The sequence below is a fragment of the Oenanthe melanoleuca genome, chromosome 1, assembly GCF_029582105.1.
Source record: "Oenanthe melanoleuca isolate GR-GAL-2019-014 chromosome 1, OMel1.0, whole genome shotgun sequence".
In the NCBI taxonomy this organism is placed as follows: domain Eukaryota; kingdom Metazoa; phylum Chordata; class Aves; order Passeriformes; family Muscicapidae; genus Oenanthe; species Oenanthe melanoleuca.
In genome coordinates this window covers 53,126,770-53,153,572 of record NC_079333.1, presented here as the reverse complement: position 1 = coordinate 53,153,572, position 26,803 = coordinate 53,126,770, and the positions used below count along the sequence as shown (strand labels likewise).

The window sequence follows — 26,803 nt, the reverse complement described above, 5'->3', positions numbered from 1 at the left end:
TGGGCTGGAATTAAGGTTGTTTGGGCAGCTTTTTTTCCTTTCAGTGTCTTGATTTCAGAACTTCATAGCAAATACAGATATTTTATATTTTTTTTAAATTTCTTCCTGTTCAATGGTAGATATAAGCTTATAGCACAATTTCAGTTTTTGTCTATTGCAGGTTTGTGTGCTAGAAACATAAACAGTGAATTTGACTAACATCTGAAATGTGTAAATCACTTATTTTTAATTAACTGCTTTCTTTAAAGTTCTTTGTCAAGATTTATGATGTAGTAGTGTATGTGCTTATTTGTTTAAGGAATTAATTTTACAATTTAAATTCTTAAGTTGTTTAGTTCTCCCATGAATAGCATGCAATTGTAATGTAATAAAGTACTAATAACTGATATTTAATAATATATTAATCACTGGACAGTAGTAAAATTGGAGCACTTCTGTAACTTTAGTGAAAGAAATGTAACTATTTGACTTCTAATGTTGTTTTGGGTATTTTTGACAAAACTATTTTGGTTTCTGCGGTGCAGTTTTTTTTATATATAGTGTATATATATATATATATATATATATAGTGGCACTTGGTTATCTGGCTGCAAAGTGTGAAGTCAGGAAGGTCCTACTCAGTGGTGGCTCTTCATTGTGGAAGAAAGGAATGTAGGAATGAAAAGCTTTTACCACAGGGATGGGGGTCAGTAATTACTGCTGTAATGGCAGCGTGATTCCTGGCCATACAGTGTGCCTGTCACCAGACAAGGCTTGGAGTCGTCTTTTAAAGGCTTATTTACCAGTGTGAACTTTTTTGCTTTTTATTGTTTGCTCCCAGCTAAGGAAGTGCTTATTTTGTGTAGTTCCTGTCTGGCTTCCAACATAGTAACTTGTCTCATACAAAAGCCATGTCATTGTGCCAGAATTCTGCTGACTCTTTGAAAGATCAAGATTCCACCTAATATTTTTCTGAACTAGTTTGCTTATTTTTTTGTGTTCTGTTACTTTATTTTGGAATTCTAACAAACTTATTCTTGGCAAGGAAAGATGAAGTGAAGCCAGATGTAGTTTGAAAATGTCTTGGTGTCACAAATAATGAATGAATGATGTATTTAATTTAAAACAGGAAGCTCACTCCATTGCATGGACTCCTCCTGCCCCATTGTTTCATATTTGTGTCATCTATTTCATAATGGAAGGTACAGGAAATAGTGACCTCAGGTAAAACCCACCTGTACTGTCTTGGGCCACCATGAAATGTTCTTCTGCTATTATAAATTCATTAATTTGTTTGATCTTACTTGTGTTGCATAGTATAAGCAAACTGTTCCAAATTCTGTTAAACACCAGCAGATTCATCCCTGTGTTTGTTTTCATTTCTGTAGCACAAGCCAGTCTGCACAGTAACTTCATTATTAGTAATTATTATAAAGTGTTATTCTTCAAATTAGTGATGTAAGGGGGATGTGTAACTTAGCAGTTTGGGAAGTGTAGAGTTAAAGAATTGCAGGAAGAAACTAAAGGTTTGCCAGCTAGTTGTTTCCGTACTTTTAAAGTATTTTCACAAGCTGTTGAAAAGTTTAATTTCTGCATTCTTCCTTTTCCCTAAATAACCCAAGAATGCTTTTGCAAAATATTTTTCAGAAAGTTTATGAATGGTGACAAAACCAAGATAGGTGCATACTGTTTTTCTCAGAATGTTCAAAAGGTTCTGCAGTTTCCTAAAGTCTTGACCCTTGTATTTTATTCCAGAACTTGTTGTTAAGATTAACTCTGAGTTTTATACAGACTTACTGCAAGACGTGGAAATTTGAGGCAAAAGCACCTTCGTATAAAGTGGTATCAAAATAATTATGTAAACTTCAGAGGTTTCTCTACATGTTTGTATGGGCTTATAAGGTGTGGTATAATCTGTTAGGAAGGCTCTTTTCCTTTTAGTTTCTTACAGCATGTGCTTTCCTGTGTGGAATTTTTAGAAAGCTGCTAAGCCTTCTTCACAGCTGCATCATGTTCAGAGGCTCACATTCTATCTAGGATTGTATAAAAGAAATATGTTTTCTTCTTTAACTTCAGTATGATCAGGGAGGTCTATTTTTTGGCAAAAGTTATACCACTAGTTAAAAATGTGATGGGCATTCTGTATGTCAGATCCCATTCCAGTACTGTGTTCCACAAAGGCATTCAGATTTCCTATTAATGATACCTTCTATCAGTAAATTATAATGACAAGCTTCTGCTTTTCCTGTTATGTTACAACAGTGTAAATCATATGTGCAGTTTTTCTTCCTCTGCCTTATACTGTGGAAAGATTAATTTTTAAAAATTATTTTTATTGTCATCATAATCATTATTTAGGAAGTAACAGTAGATACAAGTGTTGAAATTATCTTACTGTGATAACTAGACAGAAAAAAAAAAAAAAAAAAAAAAAAGTGACTTCCTTTGTTGTGTATGTAGTGTGTCCTATAACCCATGGTCCTGTGGATGACAGGAAGGGATTTGTCTGTTATGATCTGTGTGGTTTTTGTTTTTCTTTCATCAGTTTAAGAGAGTAAAAACCTTGAGAACAAAAGATGGCAATAAAAAATGAAAAAAAAAATATTAAAGGCATTTAACTGTTAGTAATGTCTGTTTTTAGGAATGTTTTTGGGAATGTTTTTAGGAATTTAGGAATGGGGTCAATCTAGTTGCTATTTTGCTTTTTTGAGATACTAGAATTTTTCAAGAGTGAGTAAAATATTGTGGCAGCAGTCTTTTATATGATGTGAAGATAAAGAGAACAGGCATGAAGAGGGAGTTGAGGTGGCAGGCTGTGGGTTTAGGAGCTTGAGAAGAAGTAACATTTTAGTGTTCACAGGGCTTGATCTGTGCATCACTGGGGAGGGATCAGGTGAAGGATGGGTTGTTACTCTCCATCTAGTGCCATACAAGTTGTTTTCACCCTAGACAGAGAGTTCACTCATCTGGATTTTGCTGATCCTTCCACTTTAAAGGAGAAAGTGAGCAGGATGTTCCTGGCAATGTCACCACAGAAAAGCATGATTTAGAAAGAGTGAGGTTTTCTTTGCAATTGAATTGTAAAATATTAGTAGCCCCTGCATGATTCAAAAAGTTACTTCATGGCAGTCTTCTGTTAATATCTGATAATAAACATAACTAGAAAGGCAGCAGAATTCTTTTGGAAGGCCTTGCTGGTAAACAAGTGCTCTCAGGATAAATAGAAAGCAGTAGAGAATTAAAGCACTAAACCAGAGGAACAATGGAGAGCTTTCTCCTGCTTTGAAACACTAGTAAGAGTCACTCAACAGGAAATGCTGTATGTTTGATGTCAGAAATGAAGGGAAGCAGAAGCTGAGGCAATGCCACATCAAACCACTGTCAAAGCCTGGTGAGAGAAGCAGAGCAATTAGAGTTTCTGTTGTGTAGTAACTTAGAAGTGAATAATTTTGGTTGAGGTGCTCAATTCAATTGTGCTACCAGTAGGGTCAGCAGAGCTGCTCTCAGTTACTGTTCCTGTAAGCCATCACAATTGTATTGTAAGGGATGGAATAATGAAGCCAACTTCTTGTTGGAAGCAATGAGATGAAGCAAAGTGGAGGCTGACAAGGATAGAATGTGCTGAATTTCAGCTTTCATTGCAGGAGACAAGAGCAAAACTAATAAGTCCTTCTCACTGGTGATAGGTTTGAATTCAAGCTGTGCTTCTGCACCACAAACTTCAAAGGAAGTTAAAAAATTCTTCAGACTTCAACCTGTTTGTTCACAAAAAGCAAAAATATTATTTATGGCCCTAAAGATAGGAGACGGATCATCAGGACTGTGGAAATAATCCAGATTTTGGCTGCTTTTTCCTATCAAGTTTAAGTAAGCTTTGAAATAAGTTTTGAAGGATGAGGCACTAGGCTTAAAATAGCAGCAGTGGAGTGAAGAGATCATTAAGTTCTATTTTTTTCCTCATGATCAGACATTTCACTTTTTGCGTAGGGACATTCCTGTTCCTTCCACTTAACATTCTTCAGATGACCATTCTTCAGGTCAGGTTATCTGGCTGGTGACATAGGAGGTTGCATTTGTTTAGTTTCTGAGGATAAGGTATTTGTTCTGCAACACTATTTAAACAATGACTTGAAACTCCGTTGATTCACTTGAATACTGGTATGCACTATTATTTTATGGCTTGAGCTCACATCAGTATTAGGATATCTCATTCTTCATACAGTGGTAGTTAAGTAACAAAGCTCGGTAACATTTTTCCTCCTTATTTTCCTCTGATTGTGTGCTTAAAATGGGAAATGAAGAATGAATAACTGATCAAAGTCAAAAGCTTTTGTTCTGTGGGTACAAGCAGTGGCTTGGAGGATAGTAATCCATCACTGTTGTCTTGTATGTATTTATATAAAATCCATTCTTGAAGACCTTTAATGTTTGTTTAGGTAGTATTCATTTATAAATGGTTTAGAGCCAGGAAATAAATGTCAGTTGGAAGAATTACCTGAATTAGTTATTTATTTGAAGAAATTAAAGATGTAATCCTCTGCTTGTTTTCTCTTGATGCTATCATTGTTTGCAGATGTCTAACTGTGTATTGGCTAGATCTTTGGGTATATTCTGTGAGCTTTGGAATCTGTTTGCAACTATTTCCTCAGCATATTGGATCCTGCAAATAATTACTTTTTATTAGACCAAATAAATCCTAATTGAATGTTTGCTCTTTTATATGCAGCCTGTTCCTTTTCAAAACTGTAAAAGTTTGCACTAGCTTTACTTTGCATAATAAAGATACTGATCTAATTTGCTGTCTCCATGTAAATTATATTTATTCACTTACTTTAATAAAATGCAGCTTTTCTAATGGCTCAAACATGTACCTTCTCTCTTTTTCCTGTTTTCAGATTTATCCAAGAATCGGTTAACTGAAGTTCCTACGGAGTTGTGCCATTTTGTGTCACTGGAAACACTAAATCTCTACCACAATTGTATTAAAGTTATACCAGATGCCATAGTAAACTTGCAAATGCTAACTTACTTAAATTTGAGGTAAGTTTATCTTTACCAATTTTTGTTTATTTGCAAATACGTAAAGCTTTTTTTTGTCTCCACTTTTTAAGGTTCCGGAACAACTGACTGCATTTTTTCACTGGAAATGGTAATTCAAATGCTCACTGGCTGCAGAGACAGCTCTGTATGAAGACATCATAAATGTAAAAATAATTATTAAAAGAAAACCAAGCAATGTTAATCCAGTTCTCTCCCTCAATCTTCTAACAAATCCAGAATGCTCATCACATCCACACAATTGTATTCTTTTAATTCACTTCTAATGACAAATTTTGTAAAGCTTGACTTATATTTTGCAGTTAGGAAGATGGAAAGGGAGAGAATTTCTATTTTTCTCCATGGGGAATGGAATGGAATGGAGGAGTGTGATACTATATCTATCACTAGCATAGTCATATTATGAAAGAAAGCTAGCTACAGCCTTTTTTAGGAGTAACTGGCAAAGAATTAGACATCTTTGCCTCCTTTCCAGGCAAAATCTGTGTGAGTACTATCAGTACAGAGAATTGCTGTTAGTTCAAGTGCAGTTGAATGCACATGTGCTCTTAATGGAGGGCAGGTGAACACTTTTTCAATTGGAGCAAGATGTGAAGTTTTCTTTGGAGTAAAAACTGTAATAATGAAGATGTAACAGTCTGGTCTCTGCAAGAATGAGGTCTGAATAGATGGTGAAGTGGTTCTTGGTCTTAAATTCAGGGAATAAAGGTTTGATCATCAGTTTAATCAACACTGAGGATCTTTCTCAAGTCTGTATTACTACTGTACTGCAGTTTTGGCCACTGTGGAGCACTATTTGGGCTCTAAAAATTGAAGTGGAGTGTTCTGAGTATCTGCACACAAAAAATAGGACTTGAGATTCTGAGTTAATGTTTGTTAGATATACATAAAGAATTTAAAAACTGGGTTAAGTTATTAAATATGCATAAAACATCTTGGTAAATTTAGGAATTAGAATTTACTTGGTTAAAACTTAATGAAACCATGAATTAGAACTCTTTATAGTGATAGAATCTGTCTGAGTCATCACAAAACTATAGTAGATTTTATATCCCATATGACAGTAATAAAATAAAAGGAATTTTTTCATTTTATTAAATGACATTTCTCTCAGTTTAAAATCCCCTCTTCACTTGAATGTGCCCTTCCCTATGTTAGTTGGACATAGTGAACAGCCTGAACAAGGAAATACATTCTTGACTTTCTAACCACGTTGTTTCTAGGCAAGAAATACAAAATAGATTTAAATTGCATATCTTTCTGCCTGTTACCAGCAGAGCCCTTATGTTGAATAGCATTAGAAAGTAATGCCAAGAGATCTATTTTTAGTCTTTGGGCATTGGTGGATACTGTTCATGTTTTATTTAAATAAATTCCTTTGAAACTAATGATGACTTATTACTCACTTGCCCTGGTTATGTTCTGTTCCTTATCTCTTAGTGGGTTGCTTCTGAGTTCTGTGGAGCTTAAAAATTATTTTTATTTATTTTTTATCTGTGTCTGATCTGTGGCATAGGGTTACTGTTTAGAGTCTAAGGTTCCTCAATTTGAGTTCTTTAGAACTTGAAAAAATATTTCTAAATAATTTTTTGAAAAAGTTGTGTCTTCGTCTTCTGTAAGGACACTAGAATTAAGAAACCTGGCTCCAAAATAAGTAATGATACTTTTTTCAGCTGCTTCTGGTTAGTAATTGGATTTCTCATTTTTATTTTCTTTGGGATATTGATATCTGTCTGTGTCCTGGTGAGTGCAAACAGAGATATGATGGTAGTTTGCTTTGTACAACATTTTGAGACTGTTGTGTGGAGCATGAATATGCATCTCTGTATGCAGCTTTGTAGCACACTGCTGGGTTGGCAGTTGAAGAAATGCTTTGCTACTTGTGGAATTTGGATTTTTGTTTGTTTTTGTTTCACCTCAATATTGCAACTCCTACTGAAATTACACTGGACAATTTTTACCATGTGTTACCAGAGTTCAGTCATCTGTCTTTGCTTTGTGAAGCCTTAACATGTAGGCAGGAGCTAATTAAAATGGTTTATACTGGGGTGCTACTTTAAGTTACTATTCATTGTTTTACTACAGATTAGTAATCATAAGAAATCATAAGAATTATATTTTAAGAAAACTTCTAAGTATTCTAGGAGAGAGTAATTACTATGTTATTCTGATGAGCTTAAAATTTCTTCTGGGAATTGAGCCACAAATTACTATTTTTAGTCTTGTGGACATCACAAAGGGTCATGACATTTGTCATCTTTAAGCTCTAGCTTATGAATCTTGGGGAAAAAATGAACCACTGGTAGTTTCAGAAATTTTTGCTGTATTTACCTGGGTTAATAGCACAGAACCAGAGAACAAGATGTACCAAGTAATCTTCAACTACAAATGTGCTTTAAATTAATTAAGAAAATAACCATTTTGTCGATGATTTATATATTTGTATTTCAGCTGTAACAAAAGGCATCCATTTTAATGGCACATAAAACCACAGGAATGTTTAAATACTTGAAAAATACTGTCTCAGTTGACTTTCCTGTATTCATTAAGAAGGGAAACAGCTGTTCTTTGTGTGACTTACAGATTTGTTGCAAAATTGTTAAACTGATACAATGCATTTTTTCCAGAGTGGTAAATTCCTCAATATTGTTACTCAATAATCATTTATTTCTGATGTGCAAGTGTCTTCTTAATGATTGCCATTTGAAAATTTCAATTTTATTTGCATAAAATATGACCCATGAAAATGAAGAAATTTTGCAGCTCTCAGAGTTTCTGTGAATATACAGTAGAACATTGCTGATGGTTTTAATATTTTTGTTTTGTTTTGTTGCAGTCGAAATCAGCTTTCTTCTTTGCCAGCTTGCCTGTGTGGTCTTCCTCTAAAAGTCTTAATTGCAAGTAACAATAAGCTAGGTTCCCTTCCAGAAGAGATAGGTCAGCTAAAACAGTTAATGGAATTGGTATGTTACTGATCTTTTTTTTTTCACTTTTTATTTTTACTTCTTTTGAGTTTAAATAGGAACAGTAAAATTCACTTTTCACATATATTTGAAAAACTGCTTAATAGTAAAATGTAGTTTGCAAAACTTAATTTTTTAACTTCTCCGGTGTGTTGGCTAGCAACAAAATAAGAATTTGCTTTATTTTCTTCAGGTCTCTTTTAAATAGCATCACTGCCTTCAGTTCATTCAAAACTCAAAGTTCCTAATCTTCACCGTTTTTGCTCACTGCCTGTCCTGGCTCCCTGTTTCACTGCATCAAGTTCCTAAGAGCTGGCTCTGCAAGGTTGTAACCCCCTCTAGCATCCTCTCCTCCTGCTTCCTTTCTGCATTGTTGCTGTCTGCTTACCACTCTGCATTCCACTCATGATACTGGTCTTATCAGTTTAATTTCTGTTTATTTCACTACATTTGTCATGCAGCCTTCCTTTCCTGGAACACCCACCTAAATAAATCTACAAAATGATTATGCTATTCTTATTTTCAAAGCTGTCCACACGAATACTGTTTCTACAAGCAGTAGATCATTTAGAGTATATTGTCCAGTCAATGAGAGTCTGAAAAAGCAAAACTTAATAACCTTTGGTATCTTTGCATAAAATTAATTTAATTGTGCATTTGTAGAAAATACATATGAGAGAATGTTTCCCTTTCTCTCCCTTTCTCTTCCTCTATACTGTAAGCTGAGACTCTGATTTCTTTATGACAAAAGTGTTTTTGGTTATTTCTGTTCATTTTGACTTTTTGAGATACAAATTGACAAATAAACTGCATTTTGACACTGCTTAATTATGTTTAGTAAAGACCTGGTTTGAACTTCCTTCCAGCTGCTGGTATCTCCACTGACAGCAGTTACCTTGCACACCTTTTCTGTACCTGAAAGTGTCTTATTATCATATTGTTGTTTTTATGATAGTAGCTCTTCCAGTAAATTATGTTACAGAAATTAATAACCTTGCTTGAGGCCCCAGCCATGCTATTGATTCTTCATAGGTGGTATGAAGTGGCAACTGTGGAGCTTTTTCCTTCTGATATTCTTGAACAGCATGCTGTGATATCAGGCTTCTGATATATATGATAATTAATGTGGCTGTTGATGAGGATGGTAGGAGTAGTAGTTACCTTTTCCTTTCTGAGTTCTGACTGAGTTCAAGACTATCAAGTTTGTTTTGGTGAGCATTATTAATTTATCTTATCAAATATGCTAATTTTTTTGTGTGTGATGGGTTTAGTGAGATTTACACAGATGGTTCTGATTTAATTATTTTTAAAAATGTGTTAGGTTATAGCACTGTTTTTGTTGTGCTTAAAATAGACAGAATAAAAGGTGATGGTTCCAGTTTTATAAATAATTTAAGTTAAATCTAGTAAGAAGTTTAATAAAAACTAAAAGCTTGAAATCAGTGTTGATGATACCCAAAGCAGATTTAGTGCAGGCATATCATGTGTTTAAATTCTGGAATTCTGGATTTTCATGTTGCTTTCCAGTTATATTATAGTTTCAGTGTTACTGTTTGTTTTGAAGAGCAAAACAATTCTTTCTCTAAAAGTATTTGATACGAGGGCTCTAGCTACATGTCACTTTGGTAGCCTAGAAGATGTGTGAAAATAGAAAAAGGTCTGATGCTTGTTCTTTGTGATTTAGGCATTGGGAAGGAGGGCTGAATGAAAAACAAGTTTTTCTTAAATTGAGCATGAGTCTGTTCAGATGACCTTATTACACAGTTTGATGCCACCATGTGTGTTTGGTACATTTCTAGTGAAATGAGTTGCACTGTTTAATTGGAAATGACATAACTGTGATGTATTGGGTGAAGCAAATAGTGGTAGCATTGAGAGTGGGGATCTGTGTTGGCATGTATAATATAAAGCACTTTAGATAATAAGGTGATCATTGTTCTAAAATGAGTAGAAGAAACAAACAAAAACATTAAGTCACATTGCAGTTGTTACACAAAAAATTCAGCTGTGTGAGAGCAGTGCCAGCCTGAATAATGTGGGATTCAAGCAGCAGCATCACTGAGCCCTCTGGCAGGGAGTGCTGTTTGGTGTGTACACTGTGCTGTTGCTGGCCTGGGCCAGGGGATGACCCTGAGATGCCACCTGGCTCCATGCAGTTCTCATATCAATAGGACATTTCTGAGCAACCTCAGGTTCCCCAAATATTTCACAAGCTGCATGCAGTGAGATCTGGCTGTACATAGCAAAGGGTTCCTTTTATCTACCTTTTTAATACAAAATTTACCCCTGTAGTCACTGTAGAATGATACAAGCATAATTGGCTTCAAATTAGATCTTCCCAATAAACACTGGATTTTTCCCTTCTATCCTTCAAAATGGGGTAGGTAATGGCTATTACAGCTGTGTATTTTTATGAATTTCATACCTGTGGTGTGGAATTAATATTACATGCAGAAAACTTTCAGATATTCTTTTAAATTTAGGCTTCTGACAGCTAACTTTGGTGCTTTTTCTCCCTGCAGAATACATTGCCATTATTTGGCAAAAAATTTGGTTGGGAAATTTACTTTTATTTGCTGCAAAATAATCTTTAACTTAATCATGCCTCTACTGTCTGCCAGGAGAGCGCAAAATTAATGTGAGGATAATTTGGAACTTACTTTCTGCCAAGGAAAAGTAATTAGGCAGAGATGGCTCAGAAATTGTACCCAAAACTATCAGATGTACAGTAAAATTCTGTTCTCCATCCTATCAGGCAGTATTGCACTTCTGCCTTCTTCAGATAACAGTCTTCTCCATCTCTGGGATGCTCCTATCTCATGTTGGAAATCTTCAAATTTCTCATCTGGGATTTATGTCCTCATTCCTCTAATCAGAGACAGCAGCCTGACCATGTGGGACTTTCTGCCTGCTGTTTCCTAAAAGGGTCCATGTGCTCATATACTGTGTAGCTTCTTTTTACTGTTCAGTATGGCTTCTATGTCACAAGCTCTGACTGAACCCAGGTGCTTTTTAGGAATAATGGCTCAGTCAGGAGTCCCGAGTTTAAAGTTATGCAAGGAGGAAGTTTACGTCAATTTAATGGTTTGGATAAACTTCTATGTTAATATGAAGTCAGAATACCTTATTGTTTTTTCTGTTTATCTTGCTGAACATACATGATGAATTTGATTGGTTTAAGGCCATAAACAAAGGGAAACAGTTGATGATTTTGCTATCATGCCACAGAAATTAATGTTAAATCTCCCTAATTGAATGAATGTTAAATTAAAACTGTACATTTCTCTGATTTTGGCAGATTGCCTTGTCATAACAGGACATGGCCTATCTGGTGAGAACAAAGTAGAATTAATACAAGTCTGACTTCAGCAAATAGTAGTTCACAATGGAACTTAAGTGTTTGTGCTTCAGCTACCTGCAAATGTCCCTGAACCTAAGTTCCAAACCGCTGGTTGTGTAATTCCTTAAAAAATTTCTATATTGGGAACCATAGGTGTTTGATAGCATTGCTTCCATTACTGCCAAAGTAATGGCAAAGTTTAACACTGTCTCTGTCACATGCACACTCATCAAGTCTAATAACAAGTCAAGAGCATAACTGTGAATTAATGTTACAGGTCTTTGTGGCTATTCTAACAAAGTAATAAAAAAAGGCAAGTTGGACTACAGTGCTTAGCAGGATAACGGATACTGCTGTCTCTAGAGATCTTGTGAATGCTGACATGCTGTCACAACAGATCAGTCTTATTGAGGATGTTTTGAAAGGCTGTAAGTGGAGGTGGACTTTATTTTTGAGGTTACACACTGCCAGTTTTTTGGTTTTTTTTTGTGCTTCCTCTAGAATTCTGTCTCTTTCCCTGACTTGTTCTGATGTGTATGCCTAAGTACACTTGGTCTAGAATTTCTTTGCCACAAGGTGACTTTAAATTCTGTGCTCTAAAAATGAAGTATCTAATTATGAAGTAAATTAAAAATAGGACAGTAAAGCTTTAAAAATAAATGATCAGGGAACAGTGCAATTAACCAAACTTTGTGACAACTCTAGGCAAAAATGCACTCATTAACTGGAATTTTTAATTCCCTTCTCTAAAAGCTACAGTAATTTCCTGACTCTGTTTTGAGAGGTGAGAGAAGTCTTGGCAACAATAAGATTCTGTAACAAGAATAAACTTGTCAGATACAGGGAACAGTACTGCTAGATCACAGTTTTGTTTTGCTATAATTTTTTTGTTAACTAGATTCTAGGCTCAAAGATAGGGAGTTAATATAATGGTTTTGGTTGGTATTAAAGCAAGCATCTTCAAAGACATGACTTGGAAATCTTACTTCTCAAACTTCTGTAGTCTAAGAGCTCCCAGATACTTTATAAAACCATTTGAAACAATTGAGAAAGTAGGACTATTCTGCTGGTTTTTCAGGAAAATTGGCATTACCCCATTTTCACAGCTTTCCTACTGTGGAATACTGTTTCCTTCTTTTAGTACAGAAATGACAGCATAATTGGGACATTTCTCGAATTTGCAGGTTGCCTGGGAAGTAAGCAGAGGTTTCAGTGTCCATTTGGCAGCAAAAATGACAGCTAGTATTTAATAATTGTCTCATTGCAGACGGGCTTATCCAAGAAGTTGATCCTTCACACATTCATAATAGTTTCTTGCTTGAGATAGTTAAGTAATGCTAAACAAGATCTGTCCCTTTTCATTAGGGCCTACTTCATGCTGTGATGATCAAATATATGCCTTTACTGAGCACCATTAGAGAATGCTCTTGCTGTATTACTATTATGTTATTATTTTATTTTGTTTAAATATTCCATTTAGAAGAACAAGAACATTTTTAAAAACTCAGATCCACACACTAAGATTTTTACCTTTCGTCGTAACATATTTGGTTATATAATCACTGTACTGAATTCTTCATGTGAAGAAAAGAGCAAAAAATTAGAACTTCTTAAAGAAATAATTTCTATAAAAATTAAATTAACTTTCAAAATTACTTTGTTCTTCAAATAAAAGTTTGATCTGGTTATAAGTAATGTGGAAATATTTTCTCACGTATCTTTATTTTTCATTGTGACTACAGGACACAGATTGTTGTATTTTTTCAGGTTAATAAAATGTTAAAATGATACAGCAAATTATCTATGTTTGTATTATGGAACATATAGGAGCTGGAAGTTAATTATTATTTGTTATTATTGTTTTACCATAGGATGTCAGCTGTAATGAAATCACAGCTTTGCCACAGCAGATAGGCCAGCTAAAATCTTTAAAAGAACTGAATGTCAGAAGAAATTACCTCGAAGTTTTACCCCAAGGTAAAAGCAAATGAGCAAAAAAATATCTTTACAGTAGCTCTTCTTATTATAGTTCTGAAAGTATTTTTAATCATATAAATAGATATGATTAAAAAGTAGCTATTACATTGTGTTCAAATTTATTCCATTTGGGTCTGCAAAGTATAACATTCAATGCTATCCACTGAAGAACAGTGTGTGAGATTTCTTCAATGTATCTTTATGATTCTAGGCAACTTTTAAGTTGAACAAGTGTCTGAATGCAGTATGGAAACTGTCAGCTGAGTTTCAGGAAAAAAAATTCAAAGTATTTGTTTTAGAATTTATTGTCACTTGTATAACAACAACACTCTCTTATTTCCTAGTATAAAATGGAGTAAATGTTGATCTTATTCCTTCCTGAGTTTGTATTTTTCCTGAATGCAAAAGAATGATTATTCAGAAATATTTTATTTTTTTATGCCAAAAATAAAAACAGATGTAACACCTTCTCTCCTTTTTATTATTTTTAGAACTAGTACAGCTTCCCTTGGTAAAGTTTGACTTTTCCTGCAATAAAGTGCTTGTGATTCCAATTTGTTTTAGAAAGATGGTGCACTTACAAGTATTACTGCTTGAGAATAATCCTTTGCAATCTCCACCAGCACAAGTAAGTAACAGCTATAATTTAAGTTGTACCTTAATATTGGATGGCTGCTAACACATTTTAGAGTATAAAATGTCACCTTCTGCAATTGCAGGCTCCTGAATTTCAGTCATCACAGACTGTTTATAGTTGTTGATATCTAAATAAGACATAAGATGTATCTAAGACATAAAAATTATCCTCTGTTCTCAGTATGAATTTGTACAGTACCTACAGTAACCAACACACATCTAGAAGATGTCCTTTCTGTTCGCTGTTTATTTTTGTGACTTCTGTCTGCATATGAAAGTTAATATTGGAATATGTGTATAATTTTGAAAAAGAGTAGAGATAAATTTAGTGGTTAATTTTTCTTTCTGTTAAAAATAATCCTAGGAGTTCTAGAAATCTATAGTGATTTGCTAACTTTATCTTAAAAAATATGTAGATGATCTAAAACACAATCCATGTGAAATTTATCTTACTTTATAGTGTAAGTTTACAGTTTGTGATACACAAAGAAATAAAATTCCTCTTTGGAACTCTAGGCCACTCTGAGTAATAAAGATAAATGAATGCAGCCTGTGTTTGCTGCTTAAGGACAATTTTGTTGTTGTTAACTTACTGGACAGTAGATTCAAACTGCATCTCTGAAAGCTGCAATTGTTTTAGATCAACAGCTGTTGAAATACTTAAGAACTTTTATTACACTAGAGAAATGCTTTTCATAATCAGTAGTGATGCCTTTAATCTAAAAAAAATACAAAGCAAATTGAATGGTGCACTTAAAGAGAATTCTAAAATGAAGATGAATTGCATCATAAGTATGCTTGAATGCTACTAAAAACAATATGAGCAAGAATGTAAAGAGCATGCTTGGTTGATTAAATGTCATTACACACTAAATTTGAAAAAAATAGTTACTCAATTTCTATATAGTAATAGGCCATACCATGTATTTTAATGTAATTTTTTTGAGTTTGAAATTAATTTGGATTTTTTTAAAGCAGAATACATTATTTTCTTGTTTTCTTTCTTAGTCTCTGAGGGTATTTATACTGGTGCACGCAGATAATTGAAGTATTAGTCATTTTAAAAAGTAATAAAATCTATTTTCCTTTAAGTTAAATTTATAATATTAGTTGAAATTAGAGAGGTTTGCACTAAGTCACACTTGGGATAGATTACTTTTTTTTTCCTAGTTATAAACCTATTTTTTTCTTGTCCAACAGATTTGTACAAAGGGTAAGGTGCATATATTCAAATATCTGACTGTACAAGCCTGTCAGATTAAAACAGCAGACTCGCTGTATCTTAATGCCATAGAACCACAGCATTTGCCACAACCTGTGGAAGAGAGGTATGTATGAAAGTCTCACTTGTTTTTTTCATGTAATGCTTACTAACAACAAAATAGTATTTATCTTTGGGTTCCACAGTTTTGTTTCTTTAGATACTATTTGGAGTATAGTATCTTTTTTGCACAGAGATTTCATTTGCTTTTATTCTAATGAAATCTTCGTAAGAGTTCAGAAAATTAAAAATCAAGTCTGATTAAAATAGGCAGCACGTTAGTTAAGAGTTTAAAAGTGAACCTTGGTTTAAATTTGTCCTCTTTCTAGAGGACTACTGGAATGCATCGAATAACAATCAGATGGTAGCTACATTAGGTGTTGACTTTATCTATCTATCTACATGTTAAATAATTTTTAATTTTGTGTGTTGTTTTGTGATTTATGTTTTTTGATTTATGTGATTTGTATGCTTGCACATTTGTGACATCTTTATCTTTTTTAATTCATTCAAAGTCATCTGTCAAACAAAGATAAGTGCACGAATGTTGAGATGCTTTTAAAATGAAGTGTGTTGATTTGTTAGCAAAATGAGGCAAAATCTTCTGTGTCTTGCATCAGACTTGTAGAAAATGGCATCTTGTACCATGGTTTAAGGTCAGGAACCAGATACAAAGCAGCTCCTTTCTATGAGGATCTCCATAGCTGGTTGGAAATTGCTTTTAGCCCAGTCTTTCTTTGTTAACAAGGGCAGTGTAGTATAACCAATCAGAGAAAGTATGATATCTTTGAAGAGAAGTACTCAATGCAAACAAAGTGTTGATATGAATAGCAGTAGAGATGTTACTGCTAAAATGCTGGGAGGAAAAAAACAAGCTGTTATGGAATCCCCCTTTCAGTTGTCTCAATCAAGTTTGAATCAAATTGTTTTCATCCATGTACCTTTGGAGATCCCTTTGTGAATTTCTATCAGATAAATGTCAGAGGTGAGAAGGATGATGAGTAGATGTTCTATTTGGGAAAAACCTACTGGTTTTCTGGTTTGTTCTTTTAGTATGCAAGAAAATTGACAGGAATGTCATGTCCTGTCTGGTATTTTGTTCGTATTGAAGAATACAGGTTAGGGGAAGGGGATAGTACAGAGTAGATTTCCAAAGGCAATTTCTGCAAAACAATCTTCAGTGCTTACAAATGAGAGGTAATTTTAAGATTAGAATTAATGAATCAGATACCTTATTCATGTGAAGACAGCTTGTTTCTTAAATTGTTGTGTCAATCTGATTTCAGTATCACAGCTTTCAGGATAGCAAATAAAGGGATAATAAGGTATATTTAAAAAAAAAAAAATTATGTGATGAGAGTATTGCATCTAATAGTGCACTTTAAAATGAGTAGAGGTCATATTGGGTAATGAAACCAGAGAGCATTTGCTGTTATTACAGTAATTTTCTTGAAAACCTAAATTCCAAAGTCTATTTTAAGGCTCCAAAAGAGGGTTTCTGTGTTAATAATTACTTCAAGCCTGAGGGAGATATGAGTTCTGTTTTAATGGATCAATGGTTACAATTAAATCAGTTGACTGCACTTTGAGTGTTACTATTTTGATTTCTTCTCCCATGGCTAAATTGCTTCAGTCCTGTGCTGCTTAGGTAGTAACTAAGTGGTTTTGCCTAGTGTATAGACAAAATTAAGCTGATAGCAGATGATTTCTGTTGTTTCATTAATCCTTAGGTTAACTAGCCATTCAATCTGATCTATTTTACCATCACCAGATTATAAATGTTTAGTATTTTACTGTATTAGGCTGTTTCACCACCTGCCATTAAGAATAGTTTGACATTTGCTCAGAGTTAGGTGAAGCCAGAACAGAATTGGAATGTGAATGTCATGATAGCTTTTTACTGATTTTTAATTTTTATTATTCACATCTAGCATTGATGACATCTACCCAAGTAAAAAGGACTCAGATTCAGGTGTTGGTAGTGATAATGGTGATAAACGTTTGTCAGCAACAGAGGTAAGTTACCTGCCTTTTGTGTCAAACTCGCCTCCCAGCACTCTTATTTTGACTGTTTTAAGTTGAAATGTGAAAAGATTTTAGACTTAAAAGCTCTGCAACCTTGACATGAATTTTACGCTAAGAAATGGCTGAAACAAAGATAAAAGGAGATTGGGGTTTTTTATTTTTTAATTTTTTTTGTGTGTGGCTGGCCAGTGGGATACCTGTTTCCAAATGGTTACAGACTTACCAATAGTGAAAATTCTCTACAGTTTTCTGGCACTTTACATAATATAGAGAACGAGAAACAAACCAGAATTCAAGTCTGCTGTTTTCAACAAAGTAAATGTGCTAACAGGTTACAAGCTGGTGACTTCTCACATATTTCTCTCTTTGCCTGATTACTCTTTCCTGTTGGGAATTTACAGTGCCCAGCCCCAATATGTTCCGTGATGTGGTTAGGGCAGATTGCTATAGTGTAGAAAGTTTTAGAAACTTTGCAGATTTTCATGTGTTTAAATGTCCTGGCAGCTAGGCAATGCTGAAAATAAACCTTCAGATCTTTTCCTGAACTTTGCAGTTGGGCTGAGCAAAGAGAAAGGATAGCTTTGTGAGACAGTGTTGTCCTATGCAGTTGGAACTGATTCACAGAGGTTTTTTTCTGGGGCACTGCTTAGCCAAACAGGGCACTAAATCTGTGTGGAGTTGAACTGGATAGATAATGATAAATAAGTAAATAATTAGCAGTATTAGTGTGTGATGATGATCTTTCTGAAATGTACAATAATGGGATTTGTGGTCTAACCTAATGGGAAATGCCTCTTAATAAAAGGAAGACCTTGCTACTTTAAAATAGTTTTGCACTGATTCTTTAGTGTTTTTCTCCGTCTATAAGGAAAAGCGATTTTGTTTCTTTTGAAAAAAGTATAGGAGGAATCAAGCTTGGGAACTGAATTTATAGTTACAGGAAAGTGAATTGAACATGAATCCAATTACTGATGGGTCCTTTATATACAATAGTACTTTAAAAAACCCCATGAGAATTTCCAAGTGTTTGGGCAAGTTTCTTGATATATGGAAGTGAAGCAGAATTGTTGATTTCTGGCTAACTCTCTAATGGTTTACCTCTAGCTGTAAGAGTATTCAGTCTGTTCAGAGACACTTACAAACTGTTTTTCCAGTCTTAACACTTCCTGAAGCTCCATTGGCTTGTTAATGAAACTGTTATTCCAGAATTTCCTCTTTAGCTATAAATATCACCTTTAGAAAATAGGTCATGTTACCTGTAATCAAAATATAGCAATTGAAATGCTGCAAAAAATTATTTTGAAGACTACCAACAGTGAACCAATACATTTTTACAGCACAAAGCTTTTTTCTGTGAGAACAATTTACTCATTTTATCCCCACCTGGCTAATACTCTACATTTAAGGAAAACTAGATGCTGAGATCAGTAAGCCCAAATGCATTTGGTAGTAAGTTTAGCATTTACTTTCCTTCTGATGTGACCTTTAATATCTGTGTAATATATGGGAATTGTGCAAGAAATGTTAGCATGATGCAAATACAGGTTCACATGTGTTGTTACTTAGTCAGAAAGTTACATACCAAACATTGGATAAACATTAAGTGATCAGTTATAAAACAATCATTAAAACATGCTTCTGGGTTTTTGGGTTTTTTAAATTAATATAAAGTACTGTTTAGTCTGGAGGGTAGTGGCTATTGAGTTTCTGGATTTTTACAGGAAATACTACAATGTCATTTTTCATGTGTAACGATAACAGAAATGAATCACTTGTTTGAACACTAATGTAGGTTTTAGGAAGCTTGCTAATTGACTTTGAATGAATACACAGAGGAGGGAGTACTTGATGAAATGAACTGCGTATGTATCTCTCTCAGACTTGGTAGGGTCCTTACAGCATCAGTTTTCCCAGCTATAGCCATCTCAGGCATTTCAAGTGAAAGATATCTTGTAGCATTACTGTAAAATTGATCATTGCAATTCGAAGGCAAATTCTGCCTTAAGGCAATATACCATCTACCTCATCTTTTAGGAAAAATACAGCATTTAGATTAATTTTCCCCCTTCATTTGGCCTTATTTTTCCTTTTGTTAAAATTCATTGGAATTATATTAGGATGATGTCTGGACTTTATTACCCATATAAGTGATGCATTAGTACCAGCAGGAATATATATGAAGAATCTTTCAAGGTGCATCATCTCAATTCTCTCTTAGAATAATGTTAGGTATTTTTGATTCTTATGTGTCTATTGTCTTCTGTTGCTGTCTGAATAAAAAAATAAAACTATGGAAGAAGGAAGTTGGATGCAGTATTCCACCTGTGAAGGAACAATACTTTTGTTTTATCCAAGGCTACTTTGGAGAGTTTTTGTTTCATAGTATAGTTGCAGGAAACACCTGGAAAATTAATTGCAGAATTCTGTAGGTCCTGAAAGTGAGACGTAGTCTGTTAAAGGAATATTATTTGTTTCCAAGTTGAATGGCCTGTTCCTTTTTTTATACTAACACCCCAAAATACTTTCCTCGAAGTATGTGTTACTCTGCTGAGGAAAAAAAAAGACAGTACCTGTTTCAGATCTAGAACTTCTAATAGTGTAGGTAGGGACATTTTACTGTACTATTTTGAAAGGATAGTGGAAAATTTAATGCAACATGAACTTTGATCTAAAATAATTAAATCTAGTATTGAAAAGTCATATAAGATACAACCTGAAAGAGAAGGAACTTCACTGTAGCCTTGGTTGTCTAAATGAATTTATATTGTACCTGTCTTTTTTTTATAATTTTATTTTAAGGTGTTGGATTGTCATTGCTTCAGAGCTAAAAGACTCTTGTGCTTAGGGTACTTGGAGTGTCGTTTATTTTCTGTTGTAGTTACTAATTAGTTTCATTTTAAAATATCATCAATTTCAGGATTTAAAATTTATTTTGAAAAGGCTTTATTAAGCCTCTGAACACCCTTTTGAATTTTTTTCTCCTTAAGCCAAAGAATACAGCCAGTGAATTAATAGAGTTAATAACATGCAGTTTATTAATCAGAAAGAAAATTCATCATGGTCCACATTTACAGTTTGTTTTGAGTCCAAGGCGTTCTTGGAAAATAGGAATAACTACATGTATTTTTTATAGAGCTTTTAAGAGCAAGGTGGATTTGCTCCATCCTTTATCAACTTTAGCTTCAGGAGTTAGAAAAAATACTTTCTACATAGATTATGAACCATATAAAAGTAGCAAGAATGGCTACTAGAAGCTAGCTAGAATTAAATAGAATTAAATAGCTCATGATATGTAACACATTTCCTTGCAATTCTTTTTTGTTACAGTAGTTTGAACTGATAAAATGGGGAATATGATTTCCCTAAAAAATATATTCTTCAAGAATATGGAACAAAGGGCTATATGTATTATAGCAGTTACAATTACAGAATACATGTATGGAAAATAAATGCACAGAGTAGCAAGTTACAGAAACACAGAGCATTTAAAGAATGAGCAACACCCATGGGTTTACTGGAAAAAGTACTTGCAAGGTTCTGAGACTGTTGCAATGGTAAGTTCTCTGTCTCAGGGGAGTAAGAATAAAAACTTGGCCTCTTCTGCGAACTGCAGTTTTGCTCTAGCTCATCTCAGGAGGGGATGTGAGCTGGTCCCACTTGAGCATGTCCCTGCTGGCCCTGCAGAGAAATAGAGCCATAGTGGCCAGGTACAGAATTGAGTCTGTGCTTCCTTGTGCAGCTGCTATCTGTAAAGCCATAGACAGGACAGGCTTGTAGATACAAGTCATGTGTTTTAGTGTACCAGCTAATACAGCTGAAAAAAATGGGTGAGCTTTTAAGTCAAAATCTAGTGTACTTCAGTGTATATGCTTTTTTTTTTTTTTTTTTTTTTTTTTTTTTTTTCCTCATCTCTGTCAGTTAATATAATTAAAGATGTTGCCTTGCTTGATGTTGATCTTACTTGCTGTAGGCATCCAGTTCAGAAGCTGCATGGTAAAGCAGGGAAGAAGAGTCATGGAGGGAAAGGAAAAAAGGGCTGTGGTATCAGGCTCAGTGTTTCTTCCACAGTGTTTGGTGGCTGCGAGGAAGCCCCGTTTTCACCTGCCCCAGGGAAGCACAGAGAGCAGCACAGTGCAGTGGTGTCAGTGCAAGGAGAGGACTAGTGCAGTGAGTAAGGCAGGAAAAGAAGATGTGAATTGTTCTACTTGGCAAATGTCCTATGAGGATGTATTCAGCATGACTACAACTTCTTACAACAGGATGTGGTTGTGTTAGATGCTCTGGTATCCTCTCCCACATTAATTTGCAGCTCTTTAGGGAGCACTCTTATTAACATGTACATTTTTATCATTATTGGTTTGAGCTGGGACCAGTGTTTCTCTTATTTTTTCCTAGCCATCTGATGAAGATACTATCAGCTTTAATGTTCCAATGTCAGATATTGTGGAAGAAGATCATATTATAAAGGATGATTCAGGTCACCATGCTAACTCAAGAAAAGGTTGGAATGTAAAAAATATGGAAGTTAAATACAGAGAAATTCTGTTGTTGATTCCATACCTACCAATTTACCCAGAAGGTTTTGGGCATGCATATGCAGTTGTGTAAAAATGAAAAAAGTATACTACTTAGAAAATCTTTACTATACTGAATTGAGTCTGTTTAATAATTTTCTGATTACAAAAAACTTGCTGTACCTTGTCTCAAGAGTTAATAAGATCTGATTCTGACTTTGGGAAGAAAAAAGTTGATTTGAGCTGTGCTATCCAACAACTCATATCAATGTTCAGTAATTTAGCAAAGTGCAATAATGGAGTCTATTTCTATAGCTGAATTTAGTTTGTATATAAAGCATTTTTAATCAGTCAGCATCACCTCTGGTAACAAGTAAATCTCTGTATTTGTGAGAGGTCTAATTTTATCAAATTTTTTTAAAGTAACTTATATTTTTCTAAATTACGCTACATACTGATAGACAATGGTTCTCCAAGTTCTGCACATTCTACTAATAAATGGCAGAAATACAAGAATGGATTTATTACAACTTAGAAATCAATTGGCATCACTGTTTACAATTATGAGATCATAACCTGTTTGAAATTTTTAGTGTGAATTCAAACTTTATTTTTGAAATCATTCTTCTTTTTTTTTTTTTTTTTCATTGCTGCTCCTAGTGGAATTCCATCAAGGATCTTCACATGTATTTATCAATGATACTTCACAAGAAACAGGAAACCAGTTTGATGAATCGGATACTCTTACTACTGAATTTATGAGCTACATTAAGGCAAGTTTGTGACAATGTTAAGTGGAGAAAATATTTCCTCTACTTTCATAAGTGCAGAGCAAATAGGAATGATAAACATCAGATATTTTAAGGAATAAGAGGCTGCAGCTGATATTCATTGTTCTAAAAATATACAGAAAGCAAAAATAAGCAGGTGCTTTAAAATTATTACAATTGATCTAGGACAACTTACCCAGAACTCTATTTAGGATCTTTAACTATGTTTAAAGCTTTAAGAGAAATGACAGGTTTGTTCTGTGCTATTTGCTTTATATTTTGAATTGAGTGATATGTTTGTTGCATTGCTAAAATGTGAGATGACTTTGTGCTAGCTGTGGTGACTAAAGTGATTTTGAAGTAATGCTGTGGTAGTAAAATACATTTTCTTTATTTTTTAAACATTATCGTAGCAGTTGAGAGATTCTTAAAGACAAATTATATCAAATCACCTCCTAGAATAAGTGCTACATTTTTGTTGTCTTATGATAGGTACCCTTATTATAGGAAAACGTCTTGGTCTTTATTCCTGTAAGGTGAAGAAAGATGAAAAAGAATGGCTTTATTCATTCTGCTGGGGATTGTCACTGGGAAATGAGCCCATTGGAGAGTGTTAGAGAAGTGTTAGAGAAGCTGGTACGCTCTTCAGTGTCACATAAACCAGAATTGGGTAGGATTTATTGGTACAGGATGATGCAACTGATGTGCCCAACACATGACACAAAAGAGGATAAGCCTCTGTTTTCTGCTATTCCTTCTCTACAAGTATAAATACACATTCATTCTGAGAGCTTCTGTCTTTACTGGCAGCTGAACTACTTCAGTGCTCTTGCCTGTCTGAGATGAAAGAGTTGCAAAACACCAAGTGGAAGCATAAAAGAGGTTCACGTTTTCAAATAAGTGACACTTCATTTTTATAGGTGTGGAGGATCCAGTTTATGACTACACTGAGCCCAGAATAACTGGCTGACTGATTGAATTCCTGGATGCAACTTTTGTTCCAATTTGTTCCTTTTAAAAATGAAATTATTCATGACTGTCAAAATTGTCAAATATTAATCCCTTTAGTAGTTACGCATGAAGTACATAATTGCCACTGTTTGTATGTTTGGAATTTCCTTGCTTTGTAAACAAATCTGGCTGCAGTAGGAGAGCAAGTAGGAGGGGACTTGGGATCGTGGTTAATTGAAGCATTGTTTCTATATGTCAGAAAGTCACAAATGGAATCTGGGGCATAGAACAAAGAATTCTTATGCTGCTTGACTTTCTTTTTACAGTTAAAGGAGGGGAAGGGCTGTTGACCTCAATAAAATCTTCTGAATAGAAGATCTTGTAATCAGTATCTTTAAAAGGGGGTAGAGTGAGGAATGGAGCAGCAGTGTTGGATTGCTTCAGCCAGCCAGCCTAAAATGTTACATAAATTAGGTCAGTGCTGAGTCAGAAAGCAAAATTTATCTGCCTACTTAATTGCAAAGTTCCATCCTCATTATCACTTTTGTCTGCTTACAGAGCAGAGCAGCAGAGTGTGATGAATTATTGAGAATAGAAGAGGACACGCAATGGCCAGCAGACGAAATGTGAGTATTTTTTATGTATCTATTAAAAATTAGCTATGCCATTTCGTTTGACCAGGACCAGTATGACTTTGCTGTTTAATAATTTTGTAGGTTTGGAGGCATGACAATAGCATAACCTTGCACTTTGTGTGTGCTCAGTGTTTTATTTATTGCTGATTAGTGGATATTACAATTTAATTCAACAACAAATCTTTTTCTTAATCACTTGTCATAATTTTAACCTTGAAGCAATCATTAGTTTATAGGTATTAATTCCAGAATAGAGCAAGTGAACATTAGTTGCTGAGATAGGTGCATAAGGAAAGGGAATTCAACATGACTGTACTGTGAAGTTGTCACTCATCAGAGCAGTGTAGTCCTATAAGATATTAAAAAAAAAACAAAGACCCAAACCTGAAGGGAGGAAAGAATGAGTACTTTCTGAAAGAGCCTTATTGGCAGAACTAATGGGAGGTTACATTTCTACTACCTAAAAAGAATGATAAATATTGAAAAGCAAAAGAAAGCAAGCTGGCCCTTATAAAAATTCTTTGTATTTACTAGTCATACTGAAACAATACATGGGATGAGTGCCGTTGTCAGATATTGGTAAATAAATTTTCAGTTTTAGAAATCATTCTGTTTAATTGAATGCCAAAAGTTTTACTTCATCACATTTATGTATGTATGTATTAGGCTGGGGGGCTTTGTCAAGGACAAAATGTTGGAGTGCTTTTTTCAGAAGCGGCTCTTTCCATAAATTCAGCATATCCCAGTGTGCAGACAGGCTGTTTTTCCCCCTACAGTGTTTGCATGCCAGTTGGAAGGTGAAGCTCACACATTGAAATTCAGACTACCCTTGATAATTTTTTTTTTGAATGTTTTTGTTTTCTGTTATAGAATAAATTTATCAGAAGAGCAAACTATTGATATAGCAATGATAGAACAACTAAGAGAAGCTGTAGATTTATTACAAGATTCCAACAGGTATGCTTACAATAGCTGATATAATAATACAATAATAATATAATGTGTTTCCAAGTTTTTTGTAAATTAGGTTAGAGTTCTCTTTTAACTGACAACTGAAAGCTCTCTGGAGTTACCAAGTGCTTTGATAGCATGCCAATGTGTGCAAGGTAGTTAAGAAGGAAACTCACATTCACTCTCAAGTATCTAGACAAGATTCCCAGTAAATTAAGAAGTCATAAAAGAAATCTAAAATCAGAGGTGGGGACACCCCTTAACCATTCATCTCTTGTACACTAATGTGATTTTTGGAAATTTTGTCTAGGATTCTCACATTTCTTTTAGGGACTATAAATTTTCCTCTTACTCATGCTTGGTATATGTTGTTGGAATGAGAAGGGCTTCTGGCCCATCTTCATGCCAATTCAATGAAGCACATAAAGGAAGTGCCTGAATAAATGGTGGAGTTTCTTTAGTTTTCTGAAATCCAAAGGAGAAAGAAGAGGCAAAGAAAGTTATTTAGGTTTCCCCTGACTATAGAAGGCAAGCTTTTATAATTTAGATGCCCATTTTAAGTGGCCAGAGTCACATAGAACGGCTCTGGAACTGTGGCTAAACAAAAGAAGTGTTTAAAAGAAAACAAGTGCTTGCCCTACTGGAAAAGTATGACAATAGTGGTGCCTGTAGTTCTGTCTGTCCAGATGCTTGCTATTGCTTTTCTTAGTGTAATCACCTTCAGAAATCAAGTTCATTTCAAAGCTCATTTTGATTCTTACTTCTATGAGGTAGCTGATTTACAGCTTCATTTCTCTGAAGAACAGAAACCTCCTTGACACTTCAGCCTTAAGTTCTCTTTCCTCCCTTGATAGCTGTTTGCTTTTGTGTCTACACTGTTCTTTACTTTAAATGCCTATTTTGACCTGCATTTTCACCTAGCAGACTTCTGTACTTTTAGGACAGAAATTGATTCCCTTTAGTATTTCTAGAGAGACAGCTGGCTTTATTTTGCATCGTGTAAAGAATACTTGAGTTCTTGAATCATACACTAAATACTTGAACCAAAAATATTTTTGCTTAATAAAATGTTGTAAAATTAGGAAATAGACAATTAGGAAATCTCTTTAGTTCCTTTAGCTTCCTAGTGCCATTGTTTCTGTATCTCATATGAGGCTTATTACTTTGGCAGAAAAGTGTTGTAGTTAAAAAAGGAAAGTGTTTGTTTTGGAAAAAACACCAGCAAAAATATTTTAGTTGTTAGCCTGATAAATTTTGTCTTTTTGGAATGTCTGGAAACAAAAAACAAATATTTCTTACCTACTTAGGTACTTCAATTAAATTAAGAGGGTCAATGAAATACAGAAAATCTGTTTTTTATTTACATACAGATATGCTTTCCTTAGTAACACTACAGTAAATTTCAAAAATCACCTTTAGAAGTGGCTAATCATGTCAAGTATGTCTGTATTTCTCTACTGCTGTTTTTCCAGCATGTTGGGAGGTTTGTGGCTACATTTTTTTTTTCCTAACCTTAAAATATGAGCACTTACATTTAATTCTCTGAGTGCCATATAGACTTTTCAATATACACCTCCTGTATATTAACATCCAGACCTAAGTAGCAAGATACATCTAAGTGTCCAGTGCTTGTCAAATGATGCTGTAAACTTCCAGTCCTCTGAGCCATGGGTTCCTCATAATTTCTCTTTTTAATTATTACTGGATTTTATGGCTTTTTTAGAATACTTGCTTTATATAAAG

At 34.4% G+C, this 26,803-nt stretch overlaps 1 protein-coding gene across 4 annotated transcripts in view; it reads left to right on the top strand.

Annotated features, from left to right (window-relative positions):
- LRCH1 (leucine rich repeats and calponin homology domain containing 1) overlaps positions 1-26,803 on the top strand; it is a 114,461-nt gene that overhangs the window by 47,687 nt on the left and 39,971 nt on the right. For 2 of the 4 annotated variants that reach the window (XM_056505884.1, XM_056505866.1), the window contains exons 2-11: positions 4,875-5,019; positions 7,874-8,000; positions 13,212-13,317; positions 13,809-13,945; positions 15,154-15,281; positions 17,146-17,230; positions 21,635-21,740; positions 22,414-22,526; positions 24,033-24,100; positions 24,980-25,066. In XM_056505884.1, coding sequence (XP_056361859.1) covers positions 4,875-5,019; positions 7,874-8,000; positions 13,212-13,317; positions 13,809-13,945; positions 15,154-15,281; positions 17,146-17,230; positions 21,635-21,740; positions 22,414-22,526; positions 24,033-24,100; positions 24,980-25,066 — 1,102 coding nt within the window. The remainder of the gene's footprint in view (positions 1-4,874; positions 5,020-7,873; positions 8,001-13,211; positions 13,318-13,808; positions 13,946-15,153; positions 15,282-17,145; positions 17,231-21,634; positions 21,741-22,413; positions 22,527-24,032; positions 24,101-24,979; positions 25,067-26,803) is intronic. The other 2 variants (XM_056505893.1, XM_056505875.1) reach the window with 1 other exon arrangement.